Source organism: Stegodyphus dumicola, chromosome 7 (genome assembly GCF_044657685.1).
Source record: "Stegodyphus dumicola isolate Sdum_Otavi_A_Nest chromosome 7, ASM4465768v1".
Lineage (NCBI taxonomy): Eukaryota > Metazoa > Arthropoda > Arachnida > Araneae > Eresidae > Stegodyphus > Stegodyphus dumicola.
Genome location: NC_140774.1, coordinates 66,364,111 through 66,384,728, shown reverse-complemented (window position 1 = coordinate 66,384,728; position 20,618 = coordinate 66,364,111). Strand labels below are relative to the sequence as shown.

General features: G+C 31.1%; 1 protein-coding gene across 6 annotated transcripts in view; it reads left to right on the top strand.

Moving 5' to 3' along the window:
* Positions 1 to 14,416, top strand: part of LOC118183590 (uncharacterized) — an 83,273-nt gene extending 68,857 nt beyond the window's left edge. For all 6 annotated transcript variants that reach the window (XM_085820374.1, XM_085820373.1, XM_085820375.1 and 3 more), the window contains 3 exons: positions 261 to 4,019; positions 7,219 to 7,591; positions 12,053 to 14,416. In XM_085820374.1, coding sequence (XP_085676500.1) covers positions 3,713 to 4,019; positions 7,219 to 7,591; positions 12,053 to 12,080 — 708 coding nt within the window. In that variant the 5' untranslated portion in view covers positions 261 to 3,712 and the 3' untranslated portion in view covers positions 12,081 to 14,416. The remainder of the gene's footprint in view (positions 1 to 260; positions 4,020 to 7,218; positions 7,592 to 12,052) is intronic.
* The last annotated feature ends 6,202 nt before the right edge of the window (positions 14,417 to 20,618 follow it).

Below are 20,618 nucleotides of genomic sequence, written 5' to 3'. Positions count from 1 at the left end.
TAACCTGCTTATCATTTCCATCATCCATCATTAAAAGGCTTTGTTATTGTTAAGAATTCATTATTGTTATTAATTACTTCTTTCATGCAGATTAAAGTTGTAGTTAAAATTATGAGTATTATTATTATTATCTGAGGAAAAGGTACTTCCAAAGTAGTGATGTTTATTAATATATTTGTTACTGTTTTTCACCCTGATTACACATTATAGGTTAAAAGGACTTTTTGTTTTAATTTTATTTCATTTATTTTTCTCTTTAGAACTTCTAAAAGAAAGAAATAATCTTAAAATGATGTATGGTGAAAGAATATCCTTCTCCTACTCTAATAAGACTTTTCTATCATCTGATGATCATCATCTGCTGCAGCAAGTTCAGCATCCTGGTAGTCATGCGTATACCTGTCAAGTGTGCCAGAAAATCTTTAGTCTGAAAGGAAATTTGCACAGACATTTAAAAATCCATACTGGAGAACGTGCATTTTCATGCACTGTATGTAGTAAAGGCTTTATAAGGGAGGATAACCTCAGAACTCATATGAGATTTCATGAAGGAAAACGTCCATATGTGTGTAGTATATGTAATAAAAGTTTTACTTTGAAACAGGGTTTAAAAATGCATTTAATTATACACTCAAAATAGCACCATCATGAATATGGTTGTTTCTGTTTACCATTTTGGTCAAGTAAGATTTTACTGTAATTATAAGTTGTGAATAACTGGCATGCTCTGTTAAAGTAAAGCAGAGTAGGAATTTCAGAAGTCAACTGTGAAATATATTTCTTTTTAATAGTAAAAGTGTATTGATAGTGGTAACAAATAAAAAAGCAAAATAATTACATTTTATGCCAGGTAGATAAAAAAAAATGATTAAAATAAAATCAGAAAATTTTCATCATTTTGAATCCTAAAATATTTCTGTAAACACAAAATTTCTAATGCAATTTCTTCTGTCTACATAGCAGCCTGACTATTCAAAATTCACTGAACATTCATTTTGAATAGTTTGCTTTTGAAGTGATTATTTTCTTATATGAAAGCTGTATACGAAGATGCAGTTGATATTTGATTATTATAATAGTTCAGCATGAAAGTTGATTTTTCAGTATTTTGAAATATTTGATAAGAAAATTGTTTTGGAATAAAAGTTTTACTTTTTTTTAACCCCAACCCTTCTAATTATTAGATGGTTTTGATAATGAGTAATCTTTTTATATCTATTTTCTGAAATGTGTGTATTTTCTTTCCTGGCAAAAACATAAGTTTATTGAGTTCCCGTGTGTGCTTTTTGGTGATTTATCTATAAATCTTAATGGCCATAGAATTAAGGACTTGTTAAACCTACAACCAGATCTTATTTCGTTTCTTAATATTAAAATGTATTGACTAGTTTTCTAAAAAAAATAAAAAAAAAAAATGCAAAATGAAATTTGTGTTTTGGAATATTATATCACTGTAAAATGCTCATTAATTAGAAAATTGCATTTAAAATAAAAATAATTTTTTTCCCCTTTTTGTATTGCTATTTTTTATGTGTGAATATATTTTTTTTAATGAAAGTGTATTTAGATTTTTTTGTTAATTTTTTTGTCAATGTGTAGTGTTTTTTAAATATTTTAATACTGTGAAGTACAGCACAAAGTCTGAAATTCGGACATCCAGTATCTGGGTTGATCTCATATCTGGACATCTAGACCACCAACACTGGTCAGGAGTAAAGTTCGGTTGGAGAGAGAGGCCAGCAACCAGATTTGGTGGATGTGGCTTCTGGAGAGAGCCTTGGGTACATAATCTTGGGGAAAAGCAACACAAAGCTTAGATATTATTTAGTAAGCAGTAATATAAAATTGAGGAAAGTCCATGAAGCAATAAGGTGGTGAGTCCAATTTTGTGAGTAAAGGCCAATATTTGAATAATTACTCCTTTATTTTTAATATATTGAAGGTCATCAGATAATGCCACTTGTGTAGCAGCTTTGCATTTCGCTTTCGTTTAAGGAGTTATATATTGATTAATGTTAGCTACGACTACACTTCCTGTAGAGAACATTTTACTGTTTGACCTAAACAAAATGCGAAATCCTAAGATATAGTAATTTTTTAAGAAGATGCTAAAAAGGATTGTCATTTTTTAAGAAAGTAGTGAGAAGAAAAGAAAGAATCAGATTCTGAAGAACTTCAGTTCAGTTAGCAAAGCAAATTGTGCTCTTCCTTAACTTCCTAATTTGACCCAGATTATTATTTTTTGCCAGCTAGTATTGTTAAATCTATTAAAGTTTTCGTTTATGATGAAAAGATATTCTAATTTTGGAGCTGTAGTAGGTAGGATCTGCTGAGCGGAAGCATGTTTGGTACTAGCTTTCTGTAGGAGCTGCAGTGCTATTTGGGCTTAAATTACGTTTTCAAAATTAATCAAAATTATATTATTTTGATGTAAATTTTAAAGTTATTTTGACATAGATTTTAAACGCCCTAGAAGGCAAAATTCTCCAGTTTATGGGAATTTTTAAGAATTGTGGAGAAGTGATTATAAATTAAGATGATAAAACAGAAATTTCCCATTGCAATGACAGTACACCGATTATCAGTCAATCAAAGGATGGCAAGATCTGTCATATGGTTTTTAAATCCAGAAAATATCACTACTGAGAGTGAAGAAAGTGACAGAAAGGTTTTAGGAAATGAAAAGTTTTCCGTTGACAGTTTAGTGGAATTCAAGGCATGACAATTCCAGTACTGAACAGTGGACTTTTATAATTGAACAAGAAATTGTGTTTATCTGCAAAATTAAAAAGAAGGTATGAATACACACAAAAAAAAAAAAAAAGGAAGAAGCTTAAAAAACTACATTGAAAGAATGTTTAATAAAACGAACATGTAGATATTGATTTTTTTTGGTAAATTTTGATTCCCTTAATGCTTATTGCTTCGTAGAAAATTATTTCATGATTTTAATTTTATAAATTTTCATATTATCTTGCTGGGTTTAAATTATCTAAAATCCGAAATTGTTTAGATTTCCAGCAGTTCCTGATCTCAGATTTTGTGCTGTGTTTTGTTGAATACCGTATTTACGCGAATCTAATGCGCATCGTTTTCGGCCAAATGTAGTATTCAAAATTGGGGTGCGCATTAGATTTGAGTGCAAAGTTCGCCGATGACAGCGAATTGACCCCAACAGGAAAAATTAAGCGTGCTGCATCGCACATTGTTGCACTGAATTTCTGTTGTCTGGAAAAGCATCGAAGCACCAAAGATTGTGAAATCTTTCAAGAAATGCTGCATTTCAAATTCATTGAATGGCAGTGAAGATGACGAGCTCTAGAACGCCGAGGATGACGATGATGATGAGGAGGAAAGAAGAAATGAATCTGCGTCTGACGAAAAGAGCTGCGAGGATTCCAGTGATGAAAACAGTGAATAAAGACATTTACTATTAATCACTAATTGTAGAAACTGTTAGCTAGATAGAAATGTTACGATTTATTTCATGTTCATATTTTACGATAGGTACCGTATATACGGTAGTGGTAATTAACAGTGATTGTTTCACATAACAATTGCCCACTAATAGGTTAATTCTATGTTCTACTACTTTTATGTATAAATCCATTATTGTATAAAATATGGTATCTAAATTTAAATAAAATAGTTTTTCTCCCTTTTACAAAATACTTTCGATTTCTGTTTTTTTTTTTTTTTTTTTTTTAGAATAATGTATAGACGAAGAAAAGGCTTGACGCAGGAAGAAATTAAAATTATCTGGCATGAATTACCATCTGATGTTGAAACATCAGAAGAGGACAGTAGTTCTGACGAAGATTCACCAGAGCAAAATAAAACAAATAATCAAAGTTTAAATACGACAAACATTCATAAAATTTCAGACTCTGAAAGCGATTCAAGTGAAGACACTGAAAGTGAAGAAATGACACCAAAAAGAATTTGGAAGAAAAGAGATTGTACATCAACTGTCCCTATATTTAGCTTATCCCATGGAGCATGTGCATCAGCTTTCGAAGGTAAAACATTGCGTACCGATTTTTTTTAAAACATTTTTAGATGATGAAATTATAAGTAATATTGTATTTCAAACAAACCTCTATTCAAATCAAAAACAAAGGAATATAAAGCCTATTTTTAAAGAGGAATTTTATGGATTTTAATATGCTATTTAGCATATATAAAATCCTACTAAATATGCTATTTAGCTACCACCGTTTACCTCGAGTACGAAATTATTGGAGCAATGATATAGATTATACTGTACCTGTTGTTCCTGATACTCTTTCACGAAATATGTAACTAATATATTTCCAGATATTAGGTAACTTGCATGTAAATGACAATGAAGTAATACCAAAGCAAAATACTGATAGACTGTATAAAATTAGACCACTTATGGATAAACTAAATAAAAATTTTCAATCACTGAGAATGCTTCATCAAACACAAAGTATAGACAAAAGCATGATTTTATTCAAAGGACGCTCCACGCTCAAGCAGTACAATCCTAAAAAACCAATAAAAAGAGGATACAAACTATGGTGTGTTCAGATATGTCAGGTTATATGTATGAATTTGAAGTATATCAGGGAAAAGATGATTCAGAATTTAAAAGATTTGGTCTAGGAGGGAGTATAGTTCAGAAATTAACCAAGTCTCTTGTAAATAAAAATCACATCATAATGATGGATAACTTTTTTCCCTCTGTGGAATCGTATGAATATTTAAAATCTGTTGGTATATATGCATGTGGAACTGTACAAAGTAATCGTAAAGGTTTACCGTCTCTTGCAGTAGACAAAGCTTTGAAAAGGGGTGATTTTGACTGTCGCATAACAGACCAAGGAATTTCATACTTCAAATGGAAAGACAATTGCTGTGTTTTTTTTCTTGTCCAATTGCCATGGAACTGAAATTGTAAAATTCAAAGAAAATAAAAAGATGGTTCAGTTATGGATATACCAGCTCCTACAATAGTAAGAGATTATAACAGTCATATGGGAGGTGTGGATAAAAGTGACATGCTAAAATCACTATATGGTAGAGCTAGAAAGGCCAAAAAGTGGTGACATCGTCTTTTATTTATTTATTTATTTATTATTATTATTATTATAGAAATTGCAATGGTAAACTCATACATTTGCTACTGTGACATACAGTATAAAATACCCCTTCTAGAATACAAACGAAGGGTAACACCAGGTCTAATAACAATGTCAAAAGGGCCTTCGAGGAAAAGAGAAAGACCTAGATGAGATGCTGGTGAGATAAGTAAATTAGCACCCCCAAATAAAACGCAAGACAGCAAATTTTTCTGTTTTTGATGACATAAGACAACAAAACAAAGGTGCACATTGGCCAGTATTTGTAAAAAATAGAAACGGTGCGAGTTTTGTACTTCGAAAAAAATTGAGTCACGACCACATTCTCAGTGCATATTATGCAAAGTATTTCTTTGTGTTAATGAAAAAAAGAACTGCTTTTATCAATACCATAATTAATTGTGTAAAAATATATTACTTTTCATTTATATTTAATATTTTCTCTTCTTCATACTAATGGAAGTAACGGCAATGTAATAAACATAAATCCCGACGGGACTTTAAAGTCCTGTGTAATATTCTGTGTTATTACAATAAAAAATAATTCTTGTAAATGAATCTCAATTTTTGTGTGTCTTTCTACAGTTAAATTGAGCATAAAAAATATATTGCACAAGTTTTCTAAATATATCATAATTTGAGACATAAAGTGTTAAGGCCATTCGCGGTACTTAAGTCAATTAGGATGCAATCACACCGCTCACCTGAAGGCAAAGTCAAGGGTTAAATTCATCAATTCTACTGAGAGAATATAGAAAAGGCAAAGTTAAAGATTAAATTCATCAATTCTAATGAGAATGCTGTAGCGAAGTAAAGCACTGCAGTTTTACATAATTTCTGAGTAATAATACAAATTGAAATAATTCTTGCATTTAAATTTTTATTTAAAATTATGATTTAACTTGAAATTAATGTAGATAATTACTGAAAGACTTTGATTTTTGTAGTGTAGTTAACGTGAGATAAGATCACTTTGATCAGAACCACCAAATCAGGATGCTGAACCATGAAAGCATAGTAAATTCTTAAATTAATGTCTTTTTACAAATTTACTGTCTTTATTTATTGGCTTTTTACAGAATTTTAAACGATGTTAAAATGTTTATGCCTTCAAAATAAAAAATTTTTAGAACTAACATTTGTTAACATTTTTTATGTGTGTACTGTATGTTGTCGCCAATAAAGACTGCTTGGCGAGATTTGCGCCGGCGAAATGGAAAAGTATCCAATAGCTATATGGCATGCGCTTCTTTTTTCCATTTTCTTTTTCAAATGTCACTATACCTTTAAGAATATAAATATTGCTGAAAACCATAGTTTTCAGAAATCTTATAGACGAAAAGCTTCTTTATAAAACTTTAAAAAAAATTTTTTTTAAATTAAGTTTTTCACAAAAACATGCAAAACAATTATGCAAAAATTCCTTTGTGGAATAATTATAATTATCAGTGCTGCTTACGAATTGGGCTAATTTGGAAGGATTTTGGAAAATAACCAACTCTACACGTATGTGAAAGAACTGGAGAGTAGAAGCATACACTTTAAAATGAAATGTTTTTAGTTTAATGAAAAATTTTATGCTTTATTTATTTTAATTTGAAGGAGGTAAACTTTAATGTTTATTTATTTTTTAAAAGGTACTAATTACTTTTTGCTATCATTGAAAAATGAATTTAGACCAATAGTTATAGCCATTATATTAGTCACTGTTATGAATGTCTTGCTGCAGTTGTCATTGAAATGTTATCACATTTCAATTATCTGTTCATGCTTGGTATGTCATTGTTAATGACTTTAATTGAAATGACATGTATTTGATCTTGCATATAATTTGATACATCTAACAAAAATTTTCTGAAAAAAACTCGTAGGAGTGACAAAACAGGAATTGTTAAAATTATTAATACCTTTATCTGATTTATTTGCTGTTTGATACTTTTTAAATTAAGGAAGTCAATCAATCATTGATGAAAATTTTTATTACTTTAATCTCTGTTTCAAAATAAATTATTTCTGGATTAGTTATTTTTTAATGCAATTTATTCATGTGTTGTATTTAAAATTGTTCTAAATTTGTAGCTAATAGTATTAATGTATTCTCTTTTCTTCTCAGTTATAATAAGAGAAGTAAAGGAAGTTCAAGTTATGTGTGGTAAAAATGTGCAGTATTCTTGCTCCAGCTATTCACCATCTGTATGTGTTCCCCTTGCTGTACAGAAATCCCAAGTGCTTGATAATAGTTCTTATACCTGTGGCTTGTGCTGTAAAGCTTTCAGTCAAAGAAGCAGTTTAAATAGGCATCTAAAGATTCACACTGGAGAACGTCCATTTGTTTGTAATGTATGCAATAAAGGGTTTACTTTGAAACAAAATCTGCAAAGTCATTTTAGAATACATACTGGATTGCGTCCTTACATATGTCACATTTGTGGCAAGAAATTCAGACAAGATGCAGCTCTTCGTTACCATCAAATTACCCATATGAAGTAATTACTAATGCACTGAGTGATTATTATGAATCTGTGCTATATGGAGATAATTTTTTTTTAATTTGTGAATTTTGCTAGAAAGCAGCTCTCTATTATATGCTATATGTAGAATGATTGACTATTTAAAAATTTGTGTAATAATTTTTATTAGTTGTTACATGTTAATATTTTGTTTTTAGTTTCATGACTTTTAGTAAAAGTTTAATTTAGAAGAAACCTCTGTTTTCCTGTAAATAAAACTCGCTTGTAGATATAACAAATTTTTTTATTAATGCCTGAAAAGTGCGTGTTTTTTTTCCCTTGTATAAATTTATAGTGAAAAAAATATGCATTGTTCAAAATCAATATTGCAAGTCGGTGGAAATTTCAGAATGTGATTAGTGGTGATACTGTAGTAATTCTTAACAAATGAAATTATTGTCATGCCTCTAGATGTGTGTCTGCCAATAAGTAGATAAAGAATCTAAAGATTCCAATGCACCTTCTCATAGAAAGTTTGTGTATAAAATTATTCTTTTTAATCTGAGTATTTCATCAACAAATTTCTTCTGAAATTCCTAAATTTTTTCCTTTCAAATATGATTTTTTTAATGATATTAAAAAACCTTAATGAGTTGAAAGGTTTAAATCTATAGCTGAATTTTCTTAGTCAAATGGAAAGTTGTTTGTTGCAACTAGTTGCAGCAGGCATTTTTATGTAATCTTATGATTGCATTTTCTACATTAAAATCAGAGATCAAAAATAGTTTTAAATTATTTTCAATTTTTAAATTTTCTTATGAGGTTCAAAGTTTTTTTTCTTCTTTTTTGTAGTTCTTGCTATTCTCTTTTAAATTTTATATTTATATTGTAATAACTATATGTTATTACAATATAAATTTAAAATTATTTCTTGTTAACTGTGATCTGTTGCTTAAATTTGAGTTCGAAAAGTGTAGTTTGGTTGATTTGCTAGTAGTCGTAATTACTTCTATGATGGTTTCCCCCATGGTGCTTCAGTTTAGAAGTTCCATTATTTAACTGATCTGCCATTTAAAAAATAACATAAAATAAGTAATGAAAAAAAATTAAGTCCCCTGCTCAGTCTGTGACAGTTTTTAAATTTATGCATTAAAAAAATTATCTGATTTAGCTAAGAAATATATTTAATTCTTATAATTAAACATTTGTTTTTAAGTTTATGTAAATAAAATACTGAATGTTTGATAATCAGTTAGTAATTTTATTACCTGAAGTCATAACTGCATAAAAACTGATGTAGTTCTGCTGTGTATTCTGTGAATATTCTTCTTATATCCGAAAATCATTCTACATTTTAAGAAGAATTTCAGGTATTTTATCTTCTAGTGAGAAAATAACAGTTTTTAAAATTTATTTAAGAATTTAACTGTTTCTAGCTTGTAATAATAGCTTTCATGTCTCTAAACTAATATTTTTTGTTGTTTAAAAAATAAAGACTTGAAGTGACATTCTTAACATTTGGATCAGTTTTTTCTTAAATAACTTCAAATCTGGATTATCTAAATTATTTAGAAATAACCTTAAATCTGGATAATTTTTCATTTTGTTGTTAATCATAATTCAAACATTTTTATTGAAAAAACGGATTAAATTTTACAGTGTTAAATGTGTAAATAAAATGGAGTTTATATTTAAATTGTGCTAGAGCTGTTCATTTTAAAGTTTATGTATTAAGCAAGCTAACTAAATTTATCTTGTTTATTGCTTTGTTTTTCCAAAACAGCCATGTGAGAACAAATTAAAAAAATTACTTATATTTACACATATATTCAAATACTCCACATGAAAACAAATATTAGAATAGTTAGATATTAACCTAATAAAAAAATTCATGTGCATAATGATTTAATAAAAGTTATTGTTACTTTTTTGTGTTGCATGATTTGAAGCATGAATTTCTTTGGAAAAACTGAAAGTACTAATTTTATATTCAGTTTTGGAATGGAATTCTAGCATATTCTTTTGTAGCCATAAAGTGTATTAGATTTCACAAATGAAAAATATTTCTCAGATTTTTTTCAGTGTTATATATATGTATGTATTACATCATTATATAACTACTTTTATGATGCTGCAGAAGTTTTGAGTATTTTAAGATTTTTAATTTTTATATATCTTTCCGCATCCTCATTCATCTGTGACTTTATATGACTGGTTGAACTTCCTGTACCGCCATTAGAGGCTTAACAGGGCTTAGTGGAGCTATTTAATTAAAGAAACATTGAAAACTAAAACAAGGCCTATTTCAGGCCCATTAAGCAGTAGAACTACCACCTTACTACCTGAAATAACTTAAAATATAATAAACAACTAAAATATGAACTTAAAGTCTAGAAGCTGGTGAGATTTACCAGCTACACCAACAAAAGCACATTATTACATACTTTGTAAAATATAACACGTTACTTGCATGCATAAAAATATGTTATTTACATATACAAAGAAATTAAATAACAGAATATCATAAACATTCTAGTTTTCCTTTAAACAGACAGGGAAATTTTAAACACAATCAATATATAAATTCATTTCATTTAAAGATATATACTTTATGCAATTTGACAATTTCAATTTAGTCACAGTATTTTTACTTAGATCCTTTAGGGTATTAAATTTAAGTCTTAGAACAATATTTTTCAATATTGACATTACTCATGCCACATGAACAGGCACAATTTTTAATCGAAAACCTATTATAATAAAAGGGAAAGTGTCCATGATTAGTTAAAGCTTGGTTTAGATACTTGTCACTTAGGCATCTTTTCTCACTTACAATTGAGATTAATTTATAAGTGAATTTTCCTTTAGAATCTGGGTCATTCCACTTTGCCATAGAGTCGAACTTTTTCTTTTCAACAAGGATTTCAAACTGTCAAAGGAAGTCTTTACTTCAAAATCAATAATTTGATTTTCAGCTCAACAATTATGCAAAAAAATTCAATTAAAAAAATATTCACTTGGTGAATTAGATTTCCTGGAGACTTTCCATATCGATAGTATTCTTTCTGCATTGGTCAGTGCCCAAAATTCTAGTCTCTTTATACCACCCATAAGTATGGATTACAGTTTCTTTTCCTAGAGAACAACATCATTTGTTCTTTTTATTTCCCTTTCCACCTTCATTAGAGTTGTTAGTAACATATTCGTCATTAGTTGCTAGTATGTTGTGAAAATTCGTCAATTTGACCTTCTGTTGTGCTCATTTAGTTGCAATTAAATGGGGTGACAGTGTTGAATCACTGAAAGCACTTCTGCAAATCTGCATCAATTTTAAAGGGAAAAAGAATTATTTGACATCTGCAACATTTTGAGATTTTACCAAGACATTCTTAACAAGTAACATTCTTAACATTTGGATTAGTTTTTTCTTAAATAACTTCAAATCCGGATTATCTAAATTATTTAGAAATAACCTTAAATCTGGATAATTTTTCATTTTGTCGTTAATCATAATTCAAACATTTTTATTGGAAAAACGGATTAAATTTTACAGTGTTAAATGTGTAAATAAAATGGAGTTTATATTTAAATTGTGCTAGAGCTGTTCATTTTAAAGTTTATGTATTAAGCAAGCTAACTAAATTTATCTTGTTTATTGCTTTGTTTTTTCAAAACAGCCATGTGAGAACAAATTAAAAAAATTACTTATATTTACACATATATTCAAATACTCCACATGAAAACAAATATTAGAATAGTTAGATATTAACCTAATAAAAAAATTCATGTGCATAATGATTTAATAAAAGTTATTGTTACTTTTTTGTGTTGCATGATTTGAAGCATGAATTTCTTTGGAAAAACTGAAAGTACTAATTTTATATTCAGTTTTGCAAGTAACGTGTTATATTTTACAAAGTATGTAATAATGTGCTTTTGTTGGTGTAGCTGGTAAATCTCACCAGCTTCTAGACTTTAAGTTCATATTTTAGTTGTTTATTATATTTTAAGTTATTTCAGGTAGTAAGGTGGTAGTTCTACTGCTTAATGGGCCTGAAATAGGCCTTGTTATTATCTGCAAATATAAAGATTTGCTGATTAACCTTAATAAAAGTACAAACATTAACTATGTAAAATTTTGTTCGTCTAAGATATTTAGCAATATATTCACATACTAAGTTGTCAAGTCTGTTGAATAAGGATTTGCTAGTTATTCCTGATGAATCTAATTGTATCTATTATTCTATGAAATTTAAGTTAAAAATATTTATTTTGAAAGTTTTCTAATTTACAGAATAAATTTCAATAATTTTACTGCCAAATCACAATTATTATTTTACTGTACTACCTGATACTGGTGAATGTTAGAATTTTCTTGAAAATTTTAAGATGTACAAACAGACACCTGTTTATTAGCTCTATTTTCTTTTACAGTACAGTGAAATATATGTTGATATTCTGAAGATTTTTAATATAAACTTTTTCTTGTATTTACAGAACATGCTGGTGGAATCATTGCATCTAATTTATGCAGTCAAATTATTTATTACTCATGTTCTGTTTGTACCTACTCTACAAGATATAAATGTAACTTAGTAAAACATGTCTTAATTCACAGTGGTGAAAAGCCACATTCATGTACAATTTGTAACAAACGTTTTAGCCAAAAAGAAAATTTGAAGACTCATATGAAGAGACATTCAGGTGAACGTCCATTTCAGTGTAAAGTTTGTGGAAAGAAATTTGTCTCAAATTACAGTCTTAGGCTTCATTATATTAACCATGCATAACATTACCTCTTTAACTATGTACAGGTAATTGTCAGTTGCCATTTCTGTGCTTGGTTTTAGTTTTATTTCAAAAATAAATTTAGAATATTTATTGTTTTTAAATCATATGGATTTTGTTTCCTTGTTCTTTGACAATGTGTTTTTCCAAACAATGGAATCAACTTATTGTTTAATATTATACTTTTGTAGAATTCTAAGAGATTTAAAAATAAAAATATATGTAAAAAATGTAAAGGGGACAAATTTTTTTCAATTTTTCTTTGTAATCGGAAAACTTTAAAAAAGTGCATCATATCTCTTTTCACCTATAGTGATTCTGAAATTATGAAAATGTAATGATCAAAAAATGCATTAGGTAGTTAAAGTGGTCACTCCTATCTACAACCTTTATGTAGAGAAAATCTTGATTTGTTTATTATTATTGATGTTCATAATTAGCTCATTGTTAAAATACTTAAATGGCAAGCATATTTGTTCTTAGGCCTTCTAAATATTTTAGTAATTATCAAATTAATGAATGAATCATCAACACATCTCAGAGAAAATTTCCTGAAAATTGGCTGTTCATTCTATATTAAGTTCATCTGCTAGCAGCTTAATATATTTTCAAATGAAGAATAACTGTGTTAAACTTCTTAAGCTAAGAAATGGAATGGATCAGATAATCATATATTTAAATTAAAGAACAACCAACCTCATGAATTCAAATAGAAGTTTTTATTTTTAGTCCAAAAGGGCAATTTGTCCAGATGGACTATTAATTTCGTTTTGGCATTTTGCCTTGGTTCAGGATAATTGTGGGTTCACTTTTCAAATTGTTGCCACCAAATATTAGAGCCCTGCATTATATTTAAAGAAATTAAATAATGAAGAATCTGCATAAATGTATGTAGTATGTTTCTCACATTATGATAAAACAAAGGTATCTAGAGCCATCAAATTTTGAATAATGTACATTTCCACCCAAATATGGGCATCTGGAAGCCCAAATTTTGAATCTGGAATTTGTTTTATTATCTATTTCATATATTGGATATTCTAAAGATATGCTAATTTTAAAATTATTTCGCGATATTGCTGTTGAACTTAATTTTATGATTTAAGTGTGAAGAACATGACATTTAATAAATAAAAGTAACACACAAGTTCCTTTAGGCGATGTAAAATCTGAAAGCTTTCAGATTATTTTTTTCAGTTTATTTTCAAATTAATGTTGAATAAATAATGACTATTTGTTGTTAATAATTTAACAAAATATGTTATTAATTATCTAGTATTATTTTTGAAGTAAATTATCAGTTTAATACTTCATGAAAAAAGTTACTTATATAGCATTTGCTATCAAATATTAAACTGATACACTTCTCTGACGTTTGTTAAGTTAAATGCATGGGACAACAAAAATGTAGAATGTTTAGATGAGATACAAACTAATATTAGATTTTAAAAACTTGGTAGACTGTTCCTTAGACAGACTGACTGAGGCTCTATAAGAAAACTTCAGTCTAAGATTGACTTTTTCCTTATCTTAAATAAATAAGACACTCAGTTTGTATAACTTTTCTCTTTATAATTCATAATATTTAAATGATTATTTTCATTTAAAGCTTCAAGTAAAAACATTATGGTGATGTATATTTTTCTGTTTTGTAGAGATTTGACTAGTTTAAATTAAAACAAAATTCAACCTTAGCCTGACATACAATAGCAGAAAAATGCATTTCAAGAGAGATCATTTGAAAGTTGAATTTTGCTTTGATTTAAATATATTTGAAAACTGAATAGACATGCTACTTTCATAAAAATTCACTAGTTGTTATAATCCATTTATATAACAAATAAAATGTGCAACCCCTATTAAAATATGTCTATGAAATTCAGAAAAAACCTGGCCACCTCTGGTTTTAGAAGATTTATGTAATAAATAAAATTTGGAGCAGCTCTTTCCTCTAACTTTTATGAAATAAAACTAAATAATCCGTTAAAACACATCACATTCATTCATTGTCACATTTTATTGTGAACAAAATGAACTTGTAATAATAAATAAATGTCACTTTAATGAAAAGTTGACAGCAAGGAGTATAGTGTTTTATAAACCACAGTGAAATACACTGAAGAGCCAAAACATTATGACCAGACCACCTACTCAATAATTGCAGACCTTTCGCCTACAGAACAACTGCAACTCACCTTGGCATGAATGCTGCAAGTTCTTGGTAGATTACTAGAGACAGGTTGTACGAAATGTGTAAGCAGCAGTCATGCAAAGTCGAGATATTCTGACATAGTTTATTTGAGCTCTGAGCTGCCATTCCATAACATCCCAAATATGCTCTGTCGGGTTAAGATCCAGTGAGTTAGGTGGCCAGGACATTAATTGGAATTCATCCTTATGCTTCTCGAACCACTCCATCACAGTTTGAGCCTTGTAACATGGGGCGTTGTCCTGCTGGAAGATTCCATTTTCAATGAGCGATGTAAGAGTACAACTGATTCGCAGTTACGTTCGCATAGTCAACAGCTTTCATGGTCTGTTGTGCCACAACTAAGGTTCCCAGAGCTGTCCTTGAGATCACTCCCCCCAGAGCATAGAACCGCCACCACTAGTCTGTGTTTGACCTGCTGTGCAGGGGGAGGAACTGTTCGCCTGGAAGATGGCGTACCCTGACACGACCATCGACTGATGAATGAAAAATCGTGATTCACGCGGCCAAGCAACTGTCTACCACTTATCCATGGTCCAGTCGCGATATTCCTGGGCCCACTGTATGCATAGTTGACAGTGACGCTTGGTCAACAGAGGCACACGAGTGGGACGTCTGCTGCTCAGACCAATATCCAACAGTGTCTGCTGAACTGTGTGTTCCAAAACACTTGCACTTGGACCTGCATTGTATTGAGCTGTTAGCTCGGCCACTATCTGGCGCTGATTTTGCTATACCAAGTGGGACAGTCTCCGACGTCCTTTTTCTTTGATGGCCCGTGGACTTTGGCGTCTACTGCTGGTTTCACCATGATTTATCCATTTTGCATGAATACTAACAAAGGCAGATCGTTAACACCCTACCAATCATGCAGTTATAGAGATACTCAATCCAAGTCTTCAGGCCATTATGATGTGAGCTTTACCAGATTCACTTAAATCAGTAGCCTTTTCCGTCATTCGCAAAAGTGAGCTCAAAAATGATTGCTTACCTTCTCCAACAACAGTTAAATACCATTCTCATTTAATCACATGCCCTTCACGTCATCCACACGAGTTAATTGTAAAATGTGGGGATAGTCATTATGCTTTGGCCTGTCAGTTTTATACTCTTAAGCTTCGTTCAGGCGGGGGCGTAAAGGGCATAAGTTGTTAAAGCCGAGCTCCGTTGCCAAGGCAACCAGTCTGTGCTACGTCACAAAATCTGGTTTAAGGCTCGTGGCATAGGGTTCAAAGTTTTCAACTTTACGCCGAGTTTGGGATAAGCGTCGACCAATCAGAGCGAAACTAAAACGAAGTGGCGTTGTACAGAAGATTTCGCTGTCAGAAAACAAGCAGAGCGAACGCGGGAAGTCAATCGAGCAGGAGAACAGCGCGGGGGAAGTTGTAGACACATCCACGCAAACGCAAATTTAGCTTCTCCCATTGGCCACGGATTACACCCCGTTTTTGCAAGTGTGAACGGAATTCCCGTATTTTATGCCCTTATGACTACGCCTCTATGCCGTTTACGCCGACATCTGAACGAGCACGTCTTAACAGAGTCGTAGCTAGGGTTTTCAGCGCTCAAGGACAACTGAAAATTTCGCGCCCCCTAGTGCTTGCCAAGGATGGAAAACATTTAATTCTAAAATGTCGTAACATCAGTTTGGCGCCCCTTGGATTCTGCGCCCGGGGACAGATGCCCCCTTGCCCCCCTCTAGCTACGCCCCTGTGTCTTAAGCACGAGCATTATTTCTCTTTTCACGTATAAATATATTTATCATGAACTCTATATTTTATTTTTCCTTGTTATGTATGAAAATGGCATTTGCTTAGCCTGATTTGTATAAACTAAGAGAATTGGTGTATAGTTCAGTACATTTATATGTAACCTCAATCTATAATGCATTTGCTTCTTGTGTATTAAGTATGTTACATGCATTAATTTATTTGTATATATAATGTAGGCTTTACTGCATTATTCTGTATTTTGCTTATATACTAATATTAGTTTTGTGTCCAAAATAATATTTTTGTCTAATAATAATCATTAATTTTTCTCTGTATAATTATAAACTATTGCCTAAAATATTTACATATGTAAAGTTTCTCACAGTTTATATCATTACTTATGCTAAATTAATTTTTAAATTAATCAATTAAAATTTCAACAGTAAAAGTCAGCTACACTATGCATGTATATTCCTGACTTAACAAAAAAAATGTCTTATAGTCAAGAGATTAAAGCACTGAAAAAAGTTTAAGTTTCTCATTTTTTTTTTTTTTTTTTTTTTTTTTTTTTTTTTTGTGTGTGTGTGTGTGTTTGTTTGTTTGTTTGTTTGTTTGCTGTAATATTTTGTATTCAGAAGGTAGCATTACAGCAATACAGTTCCTCCATTTTAAAATTAGATTAATGGAATTTTCAGCTAATGAGTTAAAGTTCTAAATGGAAAGACTTTTCTTTCAAAATTAGTCGTCTTCATATTGCATTTTTTCTTATTTTTGATGCAGTTGCACTCTAATAATGATAAAAGTCTGTAAATATCTAACCAGTGTAAATAAAAAAAGTACTGAAAAATTAATATTCTATATTTTAATTCCCGTTTATCATTATTACGAAAATAATAAAATATTTGTTATTATATTTTTAGAACTAAATACAGAAGTGTTGCAATTATTGTGGTGTGGAAATTTTATGGTGTGGAAAGGAGTTCTAGTTATATGTGTGATGTACAGGGTGATTTTAAAAAATGTAAAGGCAAGTAGTAGGGAGCCAGATAAAAAGATTTTGTAATAGAATGTTGGGATGATAGAAAACACTTTTGAGACAGGCGAAATCAGTTCTTTGGCGTAAATCATCATTCCCCGTGCGCATTTTTGAGACGCATGCAACGCTTCGAAAGTTGCTATTTATATTTCTGGCCTTGGCAACAGTAAGTGTTGCTAGGCGACCGCAGACAATTCTAATCGGAAGTTTGATATTTTTTTAACAATAACTTCTTTAGAATATTTTGCCCTTTTAGAGTGCTTTGTGTTGTTTACAGTAAATTGAAAAAATTCATCTCGGCCCAAAACATGGAACATTTTCGTGCAATAATTTTTCATAATTTTTTATGTGGATTATCAAGACAAGAATGCTTCTATAAACTTAATTCTTTATACAGGGATAAAGCATCATCCTACTGCACTGTAAGAAAAACTGGTATAACGAATTCAATCATGGTCAACGTTAGTTCCAGGTCAAATTCTGTGAAGGTCTCTAAAATCGGTAGTTGTGCCAAAAATATAAAATATCGATTATGTGCGTGAACTGACAAAACAAGATCGTCATGTGACATACCGGGAGACTGAGGCATCTTTGGGTATTAGTGGGACAAAATTAGACATTAGTGTGATAATAATCAATGAGATATTACTTGAACATTCGGCCGTAAAGAAGATTTTTTCACGTTTGATCCCAGATAATCTGACAAATGCTCAAAAGAAGGCTCATGTCGATTGGTGCAATGAAATGTAAAAATGCGTTTAATGCGAATCAAAGGCTGTGTATAGCATCTACACATCATTCGTAATGGGGATACGGAGTAGGTAGGACGTCGAAGAGATTGCGCGTGCCACCAGATACAGTTCTTTTGCTCGCCCGATTTCATGACTCGCTGAGCACGACCATGTGCTTCGGAGTGAAGATTGTTATGCCTGGGTTGCCTCTCCCGATTTAGGGGGGAGACTCCCGATTTCCGACCGTTCTCCCGCCAACCCGATTTACAAAATGTTTCTCCCGACTTTCTCTTACTCTTAAAATTTCTCACGATTTTCATTTAGCTTCGCTGAATACTTTGTTATTTGCGTCAAAAAAAGTCATATGATGGGTCTGAAAGCAGTTGGTTTTTTTCTCTAGATTACGTATAAAAGAAAACCAAAGTTTTTCATCAATGAGAAATTATGGGGCGCTTCTGCTTTGTGAGTGAGAACACATGCGTCCGAAAACGTCGTGTTTTCTCCAGTAAGCATCGAGCGCTATTGCCTGTCATCTGGCATATATTAACCGAGCACGAAACAAGATCGAGGTTGTTATATCGTTCATCATGTCGCTGAGTGGTGTGAGTGCACATGGTTTCGAGAAATAGTTTAAGAAATTACGATCTTTTGTTATCTCTGAGAGAAAGGTAAAATTACTCAATTAAAAATTTTAATTTTAAAAAATTGTAAACAAATGACTTTCCTTCTATTATTTCCCGAAAGAAATGTGATATATTTGCGATGTGTACCGTTTGTCATTGCTATTTTTCGATTTCGCTCCGGGTGGAAGGGCCGATGTTAAGCGTGTGCATACACATAAACACAAGGACAACGTTTCCATTGAAAAGAAAAAAATTTCTGGGGAAACAAAGGACCAAAAAGTTATTAATGCAGATGGCCTGTTCTCTGCCTTTTTACAAGAGAACAACTTGTGACTGAATGCATCCGATCATGCTGCAGTTTTATTTAGAAAAATGTATCCCTACAGTGAAATCGCTAAGAAATACCAAACTGGATAGGGGGAGCTTTATTCACTTGATGTTTGAAAGGACATTCATTTATTTATATACGACTCCAGAATCCTGAGTAGTTAACCATAATTTCTTCTACACCCCCCTTCCTCATCATTTGCGAGTACGCAAGAACGATCCCTATTTCAGTTCAAAATGAAAAACCAAAGTCCCAACACAATCGTGAAACATGATGGTAAAAATTCGTATCAAGTTTTGATTTTATAGATTAATCTGTCACATCTCAGTTGATCTTACCCTCTTGAAAGCAAAAATTTGAAAAGGAAAGAATATGTTAGCCCCATTTCTGTGGGAAAAAAATCCATACTGGGGGGAGACGACTATATTGTATTCAATCTTGAACAACACGCGTTGAAGTGAAGTGAAAACTTGGAATGCTTATATAGATAACAATGAGTTCATTCTTTGCAAAAATTTTAACGACTCGTCGATCAAGTCGGCTGCAAACATTTCTCTCAGAGCTAAGAGAAAATCTCAAATCCAAATTTAACAAAAAGAAAAAGAAATCTTTCTTTTTGTTCATTTATAACGTTGTCTTCATTATAAATGAATGATTTTTTTTTTTTAAATTTGTATTTGAGATTTCTCCAGCCTATTTGACTTTACCATTTTCATTTTAAGACTGAATCTCTTATCTATATAAACAGTCCTTGTTTCACTTCAGATCAGTGCGTACTGTTGAAGATTCAACATCCTCCAACCTGGATAAAAGCTTCCTCATAGCAGAAAAGATGTTCGTGAATGGTTTCTATTGTTTCCTCTCAGAGAATATATATACTCTTCAACATGATTCGTGTTACAACTTTGGAATTTTGATTGCCATTATATATTTTATGATTACCTTGAAACACATGGTCCTCCAACCTGGATAAAAGCTTCATCATAGCAGATAAGATTTTTATGAATGGTTTCTATTGTTTCCTTTCAAAGTATATGTCTATACTCTTCAACATGGTTCATGTTACAACTTTGGAATTTTGACTGCTATTATATATTTTATAAATCCCCCTTACGGTATTAACATAAAGGGGAGTTACAATTTTGGTAACCATTATATAATTTTACGACTCACCTGGGAAACGCTGCGGTGTTAAAGTACAGGGGAGTTGGAAAAGATATGTTAAGTTATTTATTATATACACTCTTTTGATATTTATTATACACACTCTTTTGCAAAACAATCGAAGCACCATGAAGGAAGTGGTTGTTTTTGATGAAATTGAATATGAGTATAGCTCATACACAGATAATAAAATGATTAAAAAATCAAGTTCATAAACCAGTTCACGGCTCACAATCACCCATTGAGTGTTCAAATTAGTAGTTGGTCGAACCGCCCCTGGCGGCATTATATGCTTGAATTGGTCGAGGCAAGGAGTGGTAGAGGTTCCTAGTGTCATCCTGCGACACATTCTGCCAGGCATCCATCAGTTGTCGCTCCAGATCTGCGATATTTTGTGGTGCCCGAATCTGGCGGCCTACTATGTCCCAGACATGCTCGACTGGTGACCTTGCCAAAGAAGAATATCGACCAC